The sequence below is a fragment of the Peromyscus leucopus genome, chromosome 18, assembly GCF_004664715.2.
Source record: "Peromyscus leucopus breed LL Stock chromosome 18, UCI_PerLeu_2.1, whole genome shotgun sequence".
Lineage (NCBI taxonomy): Eukaryota > Metazoa > Chordata > Mammalia > Rodentia > Cricetidae > Peromyscus > Peromyscus leucopus.
In genome coordinates this window covers 18,181,862-18,198,374 of record NC_051078.1, presented here as the reverse complement: position 1 = coordinate 18,198,374, position 16,513 = coordinate 18,181,862, and the positions used below count along the sequence as shown (strand labels likewise).

The 16,513-nt window shown below is 39.6% G+C and overlaps 2 protein-coding genes across 3 annotated transcripts in view; one reads left to right on the top strand and one right to left on the bottom strand.

The window, feature by feature from the left end:
- The first annotated feature begins 3,484 nt into the window (after positions 1–3,484).
- The window catches only part of Caps2 (calcyphosine 2), a 54,383-nt gene continuing 41,354 nt past the window's right edge, over positions 3,485–16,513 (top strand). Inside the window, exon 1 of the mRNA XM_028873100.2 lies at positions 3,485–3,971. The gene's annotated coding sequence lies outside the window, so the exon portion shown is untranslated. The remainder of the gene's footprint in view (positions 3,972–16,513) is intronic.
- LOC114695653 (GLIPR1-like protein 1) lies at positions 5,822–14,642 on the bottom strand. 2 transcript variants are annotated; one of them, XM_028873069.2, is made up of 5 exons: positions 14,299–14,637; positions 12,596–12,838; positions 10,392–10,489; positions 8,540–8,625; positions 5,822–5,960 (listed from the first exon to the last, which is right to left on the bottom strand). In XM_028873069.2, exons 1-5 carry the CDS (start codon positions 14,491–14,493, stop codon positions 5,881–5,883), a joined length of 702 nt encoding a protein of 233 aa, XP_028728902.1. In that variant the 5' UTR covers positions 14,494–14,637; the 3' UTR covers positions 5,822–5,880. The 2 variants fall into 2 exon arrangements, with proteins under 2 accessions (XP_028728902.1, XP_037052664.1); XM_037196769.1 differs by lacking the exon at positions 8,540–8,625 and having other exon boundaries at positions 14,299–14,642.

Here is a 16,513-nt window from a genome sequence, read left to right as displayed (position 1 = left end):
GCTCCAGTGTTGCCATGGAGACTGATGCACACAGAGTTCTGAGCCGCTCCTTAAATTCTCAGGGAAAGCCTGAGGCGCCCTCTGGTGCACAGTTCTAACCAACCCACTTGCTTTCTGAAGAGCTAATCTCAGCATGGAGAGTCTGGATTGTGAAAGGGGGTGTTCCCGGGTGCTGAGGAGGGGTCAGGTTGACCCATGCAAACAAAGTACCTCGACTTTGCTGCACATATTGGAGCAGTCGGTTTTATCACTGTACTCAGGAGATGGAGTCAGGAAGTGTATTAGGTCAGCCTGATCTACTCATCGACTTCCGGGCTAGTCAAGGTTTGAGACCCTGTCAGGATGGGGGCAAACGAGCAAATAATTTATGAGTTTCATAGACTCTGCTTCCATGCTTAGCTTTTTTATTCTTTTAAATTTATAAGCTGCATATTATTTTATTCCTTTCTTCAGAAACCGGGAACATAGACTAGGCAACCAGTAATCCCGTGGCAACCTATAACATTCACTTATTACTTTGTCAAACATTTAGGATTTTTCTTCTGAGTGATTATCTGGAAAAATGAAATTACTATAGGCATGTGGGAAATTATATCCAAATAATTTCTTCTGGTAAAAACGTCTTCCCTTCTGATAATTTAGAACCTCCCTATTGTACAAATACTAGCAGATTCTAGATCATCTGTCTTCTGAAGACTAGGTCTTTGAGTGGAGTATGTTGCTTGTTCACCTTCCCAAAAAGCAAGTATAAGTCACCTTCATTTGGCTTACTGTTTAAAGTATATTTGTCAGTCACTGTTAGTCACTCATAAACCTGAACATTTCTGTAATATCTAACCATACTTTCCAGTGTTTCTGGTGAATATCTGCAATTCTCAGGTTGTTTCATTTCATACTTAGGTTATTTATCTTGCCATTTAGTTCAAGCAAATACACGTTTACACTCACCGAATGTTCTGTTTCAGTCAATCAGCCTTGCCAGAAAAACAAATAGCTAAAAATCTTATTTGATGAAACAAGTTACCTGTTTTTTTTCTACAGCAGAAAGCAGAAATTAAGTTTATGAGATGAAAATAGAAACCAAACAAACACAAACAAGAACAATAAATCAGAGGACCCGAAAGAATTTCTATGAAGGGAGAGAGGACACGTTTCTGATTTATTATCTGATGATCAGGGCTGGCTGCCTGGACTGAGGTGTTGTCCCTCACATAGGCAAGCGGAGCTTCTCATATCCCACACTCTAATACAAAGATAGGTATGTGTCTTCTCACACATGTTCAGACAGACTCTAAGTCCAAGCACATGCTTGTGTATATACCTATATGCCTCTGCCATGATATAATCCAACTATGGCTGATACACTGGCCCCATTTGTGTATACCTTCTTGCCTCAGCGACATCTTTCAGCTTGACAAGGATGCTTGCTCCATGCTCTCTCAAGTCTACCCTGAACTCTCTGCAGTTCCTACCCCAAGATGCCCATATTTCTTCATTGAATCAATTGCAAATTGAAATTAACATACAATCAAAACCACATTTCAGTACAATTAGAATACCACCACATTTCCCCTTTTCTATTTTAATAAAAAGAAAAAAAGCAAAAGGTTATAACTATCAAAAGAAAAACTATATACAAAAGTACAATAACTATATACAATATATACAAGTAATAAATACCTAAACAGGTATTTGACAAATCAGAGAAAATAATTCCATTATCTATCCTAATTCCCTTTCTGTAGCACCTGCCTAGCAGATTGGGCCCTTCCCATGAACAATGGCTTGACTTTCTTCATTCATTTTTCTCTAGTACCAAAAACAGGTTCTTTAAGCCTTTAGTAAATGTTTATTGACTGAATAAAGAAGCGAGCATGCTACTGTTATGTTTTAATCTTCTTGACCACAGAAATTGTATCTTAATTGTCTTTTGTATGCACAGAGGGCCTAATAAACATTCCTGATTCTGTCAGTGATTTAAGGGGCAATGACCCATAGGCTTATATATCTTACTTTTTCTAATCTTTGGCACATTAGCAGATTGTGTATTTTTTTGTGTATATTGATGACATGAATGACTGAGTGAATATGCAAATAAATATTGAAAGTAAAAACATGAACCTCAAATGAAAATTTTGTATTGGCTGGAGATGGCCCAGGAGGTAAGACTACATACATGTTCTGTAAGCATGAGGACCTGAGTTTGAATTCCCAGCATCCATGCAAAAATACAGGCTTAGATATGTGTGCCTATAACCCCAGCATTGGGGGAGGGGAGTGAGACAGATGGATCCTGATAAGTTTTCTGTTTGTTTTTGCTTTTGTAACAAGATCTAATGTAGCTCAGGCTGTAGTTCTTCAACTCACTATGTAGTTGGGAATGATCTTTTTGGGTCTGGGGTCACATAATAATGAGAGACAGACTACCAAAGTCTATTAATCTAAAGCAGATTTTATTCCAGAAAAAAAAAAAAACCAAAGAAAGAAAAGAAAAATTACTGTGGGGCACAAAAGCTTATCAGTCAGCTGAGACCACGGCCAGTGTTTGGGATTCTGAGGCTGTGGCAATGGAGGCAGGTTCTGGCCCCCTTTTTATAGTTAGGGGGAAAGTGTCAGGCATGGGATGCATGATGGAAGTCACGTAGAAACATCTATTAAAAGTAAACTTTGGTCCAGGCAGTTGTTGACTATAAGGAGTAAGGGGGTTAAAAGCAGAGACTCATTGTTAGAAGTTAACTTTTCGAGTTGATGACTGTCAGCTTTTATTTTTTAGGTTTACAATTTTATGATTCTAAATTCCTGGATCCTTTAATTTTAGACTTTGGATCCTCCTGCCTCCACTTCCTGAGTGCTAGGATAAACCATTGCATTAGGTTTTTGAAATGTTGGGGATCAAATCCCCTCCTCAAGCATGCCATGCCCCTGAACTTCATCCCCGCCCTGTTAGTTCACTGTTCTTACACCTTCAAAAGAGATTTGAAATTTTAATCTGAAACTGTTTTAATGTGCATATGTAGACATACATGTTCTGAAGAAAGTTATTTTTCAAAAGATTGACCCCCCCCAAAAAAAATTAACCCTCATAAGATTTGTGGGTCTGACATTGCATTGGTCAAGATACTACCTGTTATTATTGGAGTAGAATTTTACAAATATCTCAAGCTAGCCTTGTCCATTTATGGCCAGGTGGTTGTGTCATTGTGGCCCAAAGGCATTGCAGAAAGAGCTAAGATTTAGGGGGTAAAACTGGTGGTAGACTGGGATTCAGGATGCTATTATGTTGTTTTCTTCTCAATTATCAACCTGGACTCTGGACATTTAGTAGTTTCTCTGTGAAGTAATGTTTAAAGGAATTCCATTAAATGAATGGTCCATCAATGGTCTTGATCCTTCCCGGGTTTTGGCGCTCTCCTGGTGCAGGAGAAGCTTGCTGTGAATAAGTCCCCTCCTGTGCTGGGGCTCCAGTCCAGGATTTAGGGCAGAGCAGGGTTCTCAGGCCTGGGAAGCTCTGTCTTAAAGCAGTAACCTCAGACTTCTGGGTGAGTTTGCCTGTGAGGAGAGAGTTTGGAAACTGGTCTGCTGGGTGGTGGGATGGGATACACAGCATTGGACCCAGAGGTTTCCAAGAGGTAACTGAGGATGTGGAGATGAATAAAAACTTCCCCTTTAATATTACTGGGGAAGTTGGAGAGCTGAAAGAGGAAGCCTAGTGAACCAGAGCCCTGTTGCCTAGCAACCAGAGACTAGTCTAAACTGTTTTGTTTGCTGGGAACTGCCCCTTGGGCCTGCCTGTGGGAAGCTCCCAGAAGGTAGTTCTTGGTGGAATCACCCTGGTTTATACCCATCCAACCCTTCTAATCTGGGTTTGTGCTTTACAGAGCTGATATTGTTAGGTCAAAGCAACTTGTGTCTCTAGCCTGTCCTTGAATCCTGGGTGAAGGAGACAGTGGATTCCTTTTGGAGCACTTCAGGTACTGTGAAGTAAGATTTTAATTAAATTAGGAACAATTTTTTGTTCAATTTCAGATCTTGTGTCAGTGGTCACCAAGGATTCAAAGTGGACATGGTCTGTGTCCCTCATGGAATTTAAATACTGAACTGTATTTATTAATCTTCTCCCTCTTCCTTGTTTATGAAGTAGATTAGATTTCCTGTATCTCTTCCATTCACTTGTGTTCACACTCTTTAAAATTTGTATCAACTAATTCAAAGTCACTGATACTTTTACCGGGAGAGAAATAATAATAAGGGGAGGTGGAAATGGTCACTGTTAAGAAACAAGGAAGGGATGAAGGGGTGACTCAGTGGTTAAGATCACCCAAGACATTAGTCAGCCATAGTAACTACACACTAGCAATGGCATCTCATACCTGAATTGGTTTGAGTGGACCAGGAGCCTTACCATTCCTCACTTGCTTTTATAAGTCTGTATTTCAGCACAAGTGCAGGCATTGGCTTGCAACCCAAAGCTCAGGCTTCAGCCATTTGCATAAAATATCTCTTCTTTAGTCCTCACAACAGGTTGCTTCCTAAGGCCTCTGGTCTGTACCTGCAAGGGTGGAATACTGGGAAGAGATGCAGAGGCTGGGTATGAATTAAGGCCCTGTAGTAAGTGGTATGCAGTCAAGACAAGTGACCTTGACTTCTCTGGGTCTCAGCTTGCTCAGTGTAAACATCAGAAGGTTGGGTGTTTTAACTTTAGAAGCCCTGTCCAAATCGTTAGATTCTCTAATTGGGGTGCTGGTAGGTGGATGCTAATCCTCTAGACTCCAGAAGTGACCCTTATAGCAACATTTCCCTTTGAACACACTTATTTGTGTGGAAGGGGTTAAATTCTCCCTGCTTTCACAACTGAATTTAGGTTCCAGTTCTCTGAGAAGGACAAACAGGTGTCTTCCCATCAAAGGGCCATTTATCTACAAGGCTCTTACATTCAGGGTCTGGGGAGAGAACAAACCCAGAGGGTCTAAGTCAGCCTCATAGTATCTCAAGGACAAACCCAGCAGCCCCCTTCTGAGTCACGTCCAAGCTTGTGCAGATGTGTCCAAAAATGAGAAGACTAAACCTCAGCCAATTAGAAATATATTAAAGTAACTGCTACTTGCTTAACCAAGCAGTTATTATGTAGTTGACCCTGAAACTCCCCTTAGCTGTACTTAAAAGGAGCCTGCATGCCCCTCTCGGGGTGGTCGCCATTTTGTACAGGTGACCGACCCCACATGCATGCTGGTATAGTAAATGCTCTTTGGTCTTGCGTACTATTTGAGTCTAGGGTCTTCCTTCAATGTTTCCTCGGACCCTACAGTATTTGAATGAATCACTTTTTTTTTTTTTTTTAATGAATCACTTTTATGCTGTGTCATTCTGAGTTAACTCCTAGCTAATGGACTCAACCCTCTCATTGTCTAGACTTTCTGCTAAGTCTTGAGATGTAAAGTGAGCAGCCTCAGTAGTCATATCTTTTAGAAGCTTATGGTTTTACTGAAGATCACGTGGTGCTGTTCAGTGCTGCAAACACCTTACCACATTGTTTGTTCTTCACATGTGCACATACACACACAGAGACATACATACATGTGCACTATCAGCAAACAATCTTAAGAAATACAAACGCAACCTTTACTCCACTGCTTCCCAATTTCTATATAATATCTATCTATATGTACATACATCATCTATGCTATATATATGTATATATGTGTGTGCATATATATATATATATGTATATCTCCTTTTTGAGTGGAAAAGTAGACATTGAATTTAAATCTCAGACAAGAATATAGAAGATATAATGGAGAACTAAACAGAACATGAGTCCTCATTAGTCAGAAAATAGTCTTTATTGTAGCATTTAAATTTTTTTCTCAATAAAAATGACAATTAAAGTATTCTATGAAGAATAAAACCTAGCATGAGTAGATGGCACGCTCTCTGCTGAGCTGCTCCCCCAATGTTGTGACCTGTCAATAAAGCACAACAATTAAAGGCTTCATTTAATTTCCAAAAGAAACAAGAACTGAAAAATTTTTGTATGTATTCTCATGTATAATTCATGGAGGTGTAATGAAAGAAAGAAAAGCTATATAAAATGAAAAAAAATATTGATTGGTTTTTCTAGATTTTAAGGTAAGGTAATCAAGTCAGAGAAGATTTTTGAGCTCAAAAATTGGAAACTTTCAAGACTTACTGGACTTAAAAATCTTTGCAATGTTGCCTAATAATAGTATCTTGCCAATATATATTTCTAGAATGCCTCTTGTGTTAGATGCATAAGTATCTAAAACAGCCAAAACCACAGAAAATCAGCTTTCTTTTGGCACTCTACCATGTCCAGTTTAAGTTTCTGAGGACAATTCAATTCTTTTATGTGAAGGTTTAAATATGGTCTTCATTGCTGTAGTGATACATGCTCCAAATTCATCCTTCCAACACCCAAATTTTCTCCTCAGTTTTGAATTTTAATAGGATCATGTGTATGTTCAAAATTCATTCTTTTTGTTTGCTTTTTACCCCCATTCACTGATGTATTTTCATTCACTTCCAATCGTGTAATATGATTTTAGGCTTTGGACATCATGGCTACCAGAAAAAAAAAAAACCATGAAGGGAAGGCTCTTGTTAATTTTTCAGTAGGATGAATAAAAGGACCAAAAGTGGTCATTTCAGAATGCTTAACACCATGAAAAATGTGTATTGGGTTGATAAAATATGATGGGAGACTTCTCACAACATCCAATACTTGTTGCCTTCCTTGGCTTTGTGTTCATATTGCTTTGTATGATGTTTCATATCTAATCCCCTCAATCACTCCTCACGTTAGGGTGTCTGGCTCCAACACCTCTATATTTAAACAATACCAATATTCCTGTCTTTTAAAAAAGATGCCAACTAATCTAAACATTTACTAATAAAGACTGACCAATACAAATAGAAAAGAAAACACATCAGAAGTCACAGGGCTTCGATGGAACATAACTACAGACAAAGCAGTTAAAAACCAGAGTATCTAATGGTTATTGTGGTAGTTGGAATGTAATTGGGTCCCATAAGCTCAAAGGGAAAGGCTTTAGTAGAAGGTGTGGCTTTGTTGGAGGAAGTGTGTCACTGTGGAGGTAGGCTTTGAGGGCTCATATATGCTCAAGTCATGCCTAATGAGTCAGTCTACTTCCTGTTGCATTCTGATCAAGATGTAGCCAGTAAGGCATCTACTTTGAATTGCAAAACCACTACTGTGAACATATCAAAACTTAATGAAAAGACTTAAAGAAACACCCAAATAACTATTTTCAGTGAAAGTTGTCCATGTGATAAATTTCTTTCCAAATTTATCATTTCTTAGAGATTTTATTTTTAATTTTGTGTCTCTGTCTATGTCTGAATGTTGGTTTGTGCAGGTAAGCTCAGTGGTCAGAAGAGTGTAAGGATACTCTGGAACTGGAGGTCCAGACAATGGTGAGTTGCCTGGGTACTGGCAACTGAACCTGGATCCTCTGAAAGAGCAGTATATACTTTCAACCAATGAGCTACCTCTACAGTCCTCAATTTATAACTTCCTACTAATTTTTAAGTGAGCATGAAAGTCTAGTTTCTCCCTAAATCCAATGTACTTACCAGAGTCGATTATTTGGGATGGACAGTTTTCTTTAAAATGAATTTGCAAAACCAGAGGGGCAAGAACAGTCAAATAATTTCTGAATAATTTGGAGAAAGACAAAGATGGAGAAACATCTCTGAATCCGACAGGTATCAAATTAGATCTCAGTTGTATTTAATTTGTTTCTGTCTTTTTACTCGAAAGGGGAAATGTCAGTGGAAGAGGTTGTTGTGGAATATTATTTTAAGATAATATTACATGTTACATTTGTTTGTGTCATGGAACATTTGTTTTAATGATGCAAAGATGTGTTGCATTCTTTTATGTTGCATTTGTTTAACTCTGTGAATCTGTGTTACTTTGCCTGTTGAAAACACCTGTTTGGTCTAATAAAGAGCTCAGTGGTCCGTATCAATACAGGACAAAAGATGGTGGGGCTGGAAGGCAGAGAGAATAAATAGGAGGAGAAATTTGGGAAGAGAAGACCGAGGAACAAGAAGGAGGAGGACATCAGGGTCCAGGCACCCAGCTACACAGCAAGCCACAGAGCAAGAAGTAAAGAAAGGTATACAGAAATAGAGAAAGGTAAAAGTCCAGGAGCAAAAGATAGATGGCATAATTTAAGAAAAGTTAGCTCAAAACAAGCCAAGCTAAGGCCAGGCATTCATAAGAAAGATTAAGCCTCCCTGTGTGATTTATTGAGGATCTGAATGGCTGGCCACCAAAATGGTGGGATTAAAAAAAATCAACCAACTACAGGGGACAATCATCCAAACTAAATATATTTGTATATAATTTATGGTGAATGCTTTATATTCTTATAGAAACAACCAAGTCATCTAGGAATTAAAAACAGTAGGAGCTAGAAATAAAAAAAGATTAAAGAAATGATGGAAACACTACTACTGTCTAAGTTTGATGTTATTATTTTCCCTTTTTGCTTACGGCAGAGATTATCTTTGCAGTCACTTGTGGGACACTTGGAGCAGGATTCTCCTTTTATGTAAGGTTTGGTGTCTCTATAATTTCCTCTGCAAAAACAGAGAACATTCATGAGCCAATGATGCTCTTTACCTTTTCTAGATCTACATTTATGCAAGCTGTTTCTGTCTTTCAGTAAGTCACACGCTAGAAAGAACAGGAGCAACAGCTGTTGTTCAGCAGAAGACTCATTTCCTATGTACTAAGAAACCATCAAAACTTCCCCTTCATTTCCTTTCCTTCCTTCCCCTCCTTTTCTTTTTCTTCCCCTCCTTTGTCTTTCTCTCCCTCTTTCCTCTCTTCCCCAATCCCCCCTTCCCCTTCTTCCTTTCCAAAAGCCTGAATTGTAAGAAAGTGATACTGTCCTCTAGTGATTTTCATCAATGGTTAGAAAACATGCTCAAGAGGGACTGAGACAGACAACCAACAGTCGTCTTTACACACATGGACACAGGTACATGAACACAGAGGCAAAGGTAATTTAAAATAAACTGCCATAAGATGACCTAAACGTAAAACACAAAAAGGTTAGCAAATGCAGCTCCAATGAACATTAACAATGGAATAAGAAAAGGGATCTTCCTGACTCTGCCTATTCGGTACTGGCAGTTCTGGTATTATAGGTAAGCCTGCTGTGCTTGGCCTTTTATGTGGGTGCTGGGGACCAAACTCAGGTCCTTATGACTCAAGACAACCATCTTACTGACTGAGTCATCTTCCCAGCCTCTAGTTTTTAAACTTAAGAAACAATTTCTGTAACACAAATTGCTAAATGGTTTTATAATAAAAATCCTGGAGCCAGATATTGGCATAATTGCTGATATACCAGAGAGACAAAGGAACAAGCCACTGCCATGTCTTACCTCTAGGACTCCACAGCCTGAAAAAGCCTTTAGTTCCTGTCTCCTCATGCCTTATATATCTTTCTCTGCCCAGCCATCACTTCCTTCTTCGTGCTGGGATTAAAGGCATGTGACTTCCCAAGTATTGGGACTAAAGGCGTGTGCCACCACTTCCTGCCCTTTATGTTTAATCTAGTGGCTTGTTCTGTTCTCTGATCTTCAGGTATGCAAATATATCACCACAAATTTCTATCATTTCTCTTCTTATGTTGAAATAGTTCATGAGCGGAGAGACTTTTCATTTAGGCAATACTTGTCACCATTCTGTTTTCACTTTTAAAATTAGTTTTGCAGAGGGAGGCTGCATCAAAAATACTTTAGGGTCTATGCTGTGGATATCACTCTATATAAATAAAACACTGATGGCCAGTGACCAGGCAGGAAGTATAGGCGGGACAAAGAGAGAGGAGAATTGGGGAAACAGGAAGAAGGGAGTGGAGACATTGCAGCCACCGCCAGTAGAAGCAACATGTAAAGACACCGGTAAGCCACCAGCCAAGTGGCAAGGTATAGAGTTATAAAAATGGGTTAATTTAAGATATAAGAACAGTTAGCAAGAAGCCTGCCACGGCCATACAGTTTATAAATATTATAAGCGTCTGAGTGATTATTTTATACATGGATTGTGGGACTGCAGGGTTTGGTGGAACCTGGAGAAAAGCCCTCCAGCAACAGGTCTAGCATAAGATTTTGTTTTTAACATCTGGATTTTGTTGTTGTTTTGCTTTCTTTTGAGACAGTGTCTCTCTATGTAGCCCTGACTGGCCTGGAACTCATTATGTAGACCAGGCTGGCCTGGACCTCACAGGATGCTTCTGCCTCCTGAGTGCTGGAATGAAAGGTGTACTCTACCACACCCAGCTTTATAAACATTTGTGATCCCCTTAGAAATTTTTTTCATTTTAGCAACTTACGGTGGTGAATAATTACATACAAATAGTCCAGTTGAGCTTCCCAGATTAGGACAATTTGAAATTGCACATCCAATTCTAAGTGAATTGGCCCAAACTACCTATAAGAAAAGGAATTAAGAAGTATCATATTAAAACAATCCTTGTAAACAACTCATTATGAGAATATGTACAATATTAATTACATACATATGTTTATTACATTTTTCCTAATATCTAACACATTAAGTTATATTTTGTTAAAGTAGCTTTCGTAGGGGCAATTTATATGGTTTTCCTTCAGAAATAATTATCATACACCAAAAGGATAACTTAATAAGTAAGCCATAATATAATACATGGTTAAAATCATAATTCCTTCTAGAAACTAAGGAAGCGTATTTTAATTCTCTGTGTGGGCATATTACAAGAAACATCAAAATCAGACTAGGAATGATAATAACAGTTTCCATACATACATACCTTGGCAGCAACCAACAGTTCCCTAATTATACCTAAGGTCATCTCAACAAAAAGGAAATCATGCATGTTACTGGAAACCTAGCCAACTGCCTAGAGAGTGAAGTCATGGATCTTGGACTAGGATCTACAACTGCCAATTTACTTAAGCAGCATAAATCTTAACTGCATTCTAAATATTAATCCCAATGTCCACAGTAAAGTTTACATCTTACCTTTCGTTAAAGAAACAGCTCCTTGCAATACATGGATATCATTACAGAAAACCACAATGTAGAGAGCATGTGACTCTGTGGTGCCCTACCCCAACTGATACATCTATAATACAACTCCTGTACATAGGCTCAGGGATCACAGTGGGAGAGAGGGTATAAGCTACACCCACTGAGTTTCATCAACATGGATCCCTAGATGAGACCTGAAGAAAGAGCACACCAGTAGACATGCTAAGGAGGAAGTGAGGCATCTCACTGGGCTTCAGTGCTAGACAAGATCTACAGGCAACTAAGGAACATTAAGTGTGGGAGAAGTAGTCTTCCCCAGAGAAGAACCCCCAAATTTGTTGTGCAATACCAAGTGGTCAGACCTGAAATCATATACATATAAGTACCATTATACAGACTGAACAGGTTGTATTTATGTATTTGGGCACACACATACATATGTAACCACAATTAAAGAAACAGAGGACTTAATTTTGAGAGAGAGCTAGCAGGGGTACAGGAGAAGTGCTGTGTGGGGCATTTACCCACCACCCCCACAGTTCCCCAGAGTTTTCTTGAGTGCGAGCAGCAGGAAATATTAGATAGAAGGATTTATAGTGGAGAATCTTGCGGAGATAAACAGATAGAAAATAAAGGATAGCCTCCAGAGGGCCTGGAACCTTTTCCAACGGGCCCTGACTCTCTCTGCCCCAGGGTTTTTATAGAGATGTCAAGGGGTGGAGCAAAAGACCTCCTCCCCCAGCACAGCCAAGTGCAGACCATCTCAGACACCTGCACTCAGGCCCGTGGTCTTGATCATCCTCTATTCAGACCTGCTGGGTAAAGCCATGAGGAACCCAAGAACGGGCTCCCACAGTGCTGGAGGGAAGAAAGGGATGGGGGAATCTGATGTAATTATAATGTAATTGCAAAGAGAAAAAGAAAGGAAGCTAAATCCAATTAATGGGACATTGGCATGTGGAAGAAATGACTATGAGTAAAAGACACAGTAATAAAATTATCAAATTGATCACTGAGAGAAAAATTCCATAAACATAATAGAGGCACCAAACTGGCATGGCTCATGCACACTTCCCACACTGGGAGCAGGCCACTAGGAAGAGGGGAAGGAGAGGGAAGTGTTGTAAGGATCAGCAACCCATAGTTTGCAAATGTGTTTTAATCTATAGACTTGGAATGCTAAGCTCAAGATTCTATAGCACAAGGAATGTGAAGCTGTCCCGGATACCTCATGTAAAATTGACAAAGACAGGAAGTAAGTCAACACAACCCTAGGTGTGGAAAATCCACAGGGCTGAGCAAGGGGATCGGAGTAGATTGCTTGTTGTAAATAATTTGAAGAAAATTGCAGCAGAGTAGCATTTTTTTAAAGATTAGAAAAACTACACTCTGTACATGGAATACCCAATAAAATGGAGTTTTTTAATGAATGTAAAAGAAAATACTGAAAAATGTTTCTTGTAATTAAAATGTACACAAGAACTACTTAACAACCTGTCAAGTAATAACCTGTCAAGTACGTACCTGTGTATAATGGCCACAAACTTTAGAACATGCCATAGTCTCAAAATCATAATATTGAGTTTCATTATACCAATATGAAATCATACGTTTTGGTGGAGTTTGTACTCCACCTAAAAATATGTTTTCTCCAAGAACGTCATAATCTTTAATGCATCCTTGTCGTTTATTAATACAGGGGTTATGGGCAAATTTGCAGTTTTTACTCCATGATTCGGCCACTTTTGCTAATTTCTTATCCCAATACTGAAAAAATAGAAAACAATTAAATTGATTAGTACATATTTGCTTACAATAAAATTACTCTTATAAATGTAATAAATTCAGTTAATTGTAGCTCGTTTAAACACATCCTTTTCTAAAAAGTATTTGTTGTTTTAGTTATTTTCTTAATACTATAATCAAATACCTGAAACAAACAGCTTAAAGAAGAATTTACTTTTATATCACTATTTCAGAGAGTTCAGGACATGGTGGTCACTTGGTGCCATGTTTCTGGGCCCATCATGAGGCAAACACCAGGAACTTCTTCATGGTGAACAGGAAGCAGTCAACACAGGAAGTGGCCAGGTCAAGGCCAGGGGCCCTCCCCAACCCAGTCTCTGCAGAGACTAACAATGGCACTCCAAACTAACCTGTCCTGGGTAAATCCAACAAGCTGTATCACTCTAACACTAAAGGTCTCCACTCAACTTCTTGCAATAGTTTGTTTTGTTTTGATATTTTTTTTCCTGCTTCAACTTCTTCTTTTATATCATGACTAACCACTTACTTTTCTACCTAGATGTCCTGGTTAGATTTCTTTGTCAACTTGATACAAGCTAGAGAAATCTAAGGTGAGGAACCTCAAAAGTTCAGATGCATTCACCAGACTGCCTGGAGCAAGTGTGTAGGCCTGGATGTTCTGAATGAAGGACTGATGTAAGAGTGCCCAGGCTACTGGGGACTGTACCACCACTGGGCAAGAGGTCCTGGGTGGACTAAGAAAGCAAGCTGTGCACAGCGCGGGAAGAAAATCCATAAGCAGCGTTTCTTTATGGCTTCTGCTTCAGTTCCTGCCTAAAGATTCTTGCCTTGGGTCCCTGCCCTGAGGTCCCCTCATGAAGGGTTCTAAAGTGTGTGGTAAAAAAACAAAAACAAAAACCCTTTCTTTTCCCAAGTTGATTTTGGTGATAGTGTTTTTGTGAGCAGTAAAAACCAAATGAAGACACCAGACAATCACCATGTGTGTTAACTACTCAGGGCTTTCTTCCCATGTGGAACTAGTGCCCGTCACTGTCTTCTGGCTGGTTGGACTCACACCTGTTTTCTCTGCCTTCATTCTTCCCTAGATCTGCATTACCACTACCAACAAGCCTTCTCAATAACCCCTTTTCATGGCCTCTTGATCTAAAAGAGCTCTTCAACTGGTGTCCCTCTTAGTCAACATCAGCAATGGAAGTAGATAACATTTCAGCGGTCCTTGATGCCCTTCAAACCTTAATTACCACTGTTTCTATAGTACTCCCAGACTGCCATATCTTAAACACAGAATGCCTGCCTGGCTCTGGGACAGAAATTCTCTGCCTATTTAATTAATTATCGAATCATATGAGGTGTAGCTAAAAGACAAAACAAAACAAAAACAAAAAACCCAGACAATTGATTTAAGAGCCTTCTCCTGCTTAAACTATTTCTTCTGGATAGCATGCCAGTCCCTTTCTCACCAAGTGGTTCATGTTGGCTGCCGGGGGGTTGACCTTGCTTCGAAGTTCATTATGGCTGTCGACGATCTCTTGAATAAACTTCTGGTCAGAGATAGATGGTACCTTGAGACTTTTGCCCAATGTCTTGGAAAGTTTGCTGACTAACAACCATAGACATAATGTCCAGAAACAATTAAGTTTCTTCATCGGGACCATGGAAAGATGTAGAGGATACCCCTACTGAATATACCAGAACAGGGATCACCCTCTACACAGGCTCTGCCTTCTGATTAGACTGGTCTTCTGTGTAGTGATCAGAAGACTGCTTCCCTGGCTCCAGTGTTGCCATGGAGACTGATGCACACAGAGTTCTGAGCCACTCCTTAAATTCTCAGGGAAAGCCTGAGGCGCCCTCTGGTGCACAGTTCTAACCAACCCACTTGCTTTCTGAAGAGCTAATCTCAGCATGGAAAGTCTGGATTGTGAATGGGGATGGTACAGGGTGCTGAGGAGGGGTCAGGTTGACCCATGCAAACAAAATACCTCGACTTTGCTGCACATATTGGAGCAGTCGGTTTTATCACTGTACCCAGGAGATGGAGTCAGGAAGTGTGAGTATGAGGCCAGCCTGATCTACACATTGATTTCCAGGCTAGTCAAGGATTGTGACCCTGTCATGATGGGGGCAAAATGCAAATAATTTATGAGTTTCATAGACTCTGTTTCCATGCTTAGCTTTTTTTACTCTTTTAAAAATAAGCTGCATATTATTTTATTCCTTTCTTCAGAAACCGGGAACATAGACTAGGCAACTGGCAATCCCATGGCAACCTATAGCATTCAGTTATTACCTTGTCAAATATTTAGGATTTTGCTTCCTTTTCCTTCTGAGTGATTATCTGGAAAAATAAAAATACTATAGGCTGTGGAAAATTAGAGCCAAATGAATTCTTCTTGTAAAAAATCTCGCCGGGCGGTGGTGGTGCACGCCTTTAATCCCAGCACTCGGGAGGCAGAGCCAGGCGGATCTCTGTGAGTTCGAGGCCAGCCTGGGCTACCAAGTGAGCTCCAGGAAAGGCGCAAAGCTACACAGAGAAACCCTGTCTCGAAAAAACAAAAACAAAAACAAACAAAAAAAAAATCTCCCCTTCTGATAATTTAGAACCTCCCTGTTGTATGAATACTAGCAGATTCTAGGTCATCTGTGTTCTGCAGGCTAAGACTCTGATCGGAGTATGTTGCTTATTCACTTTCCTGAAAACCAAGTATAACTCACCTTTGTAACATGAATCTCAAAAGGTCTTATAATAAAAAATCCAAATCTAGATATTGAGGTGAAAGCTGAATGATCAGAGAAGCAGAACAGCCAGCCACTAGCTTACCTCTATGAAATCCTCAGCCTCAAGGAGAGAGAGTTCCTGTTTCTTCATACCTTATATACCTTTTTGTGTCCTGCCACATTACTTCCTATGATAAAAGGCACGCGTCACCACTGCCTGGCTCTGTTTCATGTAGCCTGGTAGGGCCTTGAACTCACGGAGATAGCAGAGTTCACAGACTCTGCCTCCCTAGTGATAGGATTAAAGACATGTGTGCTACTGCTACCTGACCTCTATGTCTAATTTAGTGGCTGGCTCTGTCCTCCAATCCCCAGACAAGTTTTATTGGGGTACACAATATATCACCACACACCTTCATTTGGCTTACTGTTTTAAATCTATTTGCCAGTCTCTGTTATTCACTCATAAACCAGAACTTCTCTGTAACATCTATAAATACTTTTCAGTATTTCTAGGTGAATATCTGTAATTCTCAGGTTGTTTCATTTCATACTTAGGTTATTTATAGTGTCATTTAGTTCCAGCAAATACATGTTTACACTCAATGAATGGTCTGTCCCAATCAGTTAGCCTCGCCAACAAAACAAATAACCGTGTAGCTAGAGTTTTCCTGCCTGGTCCACAGTCAGGGCAAATCTCTGTCACCTGCCAGTCCCACAGCTGCTCAGATCCTGAGCAGAGTATGTTGCTTATTCACTTTCCCGAAAACCAAGTATAACTCACCTTTGGAACATGAATCTCAAAAGGTCTTATAATAAAAAATCCAAATGCAGAGACTTATATTGCTTACAAACTGTATGGTTGTGGCAGGCTTCTTGATAATTGTTCTTATATCTTAAATTAATCCATTTCCATAAATCTATAACTTGCCACATGGCTTGTGGCTTACTGGCATC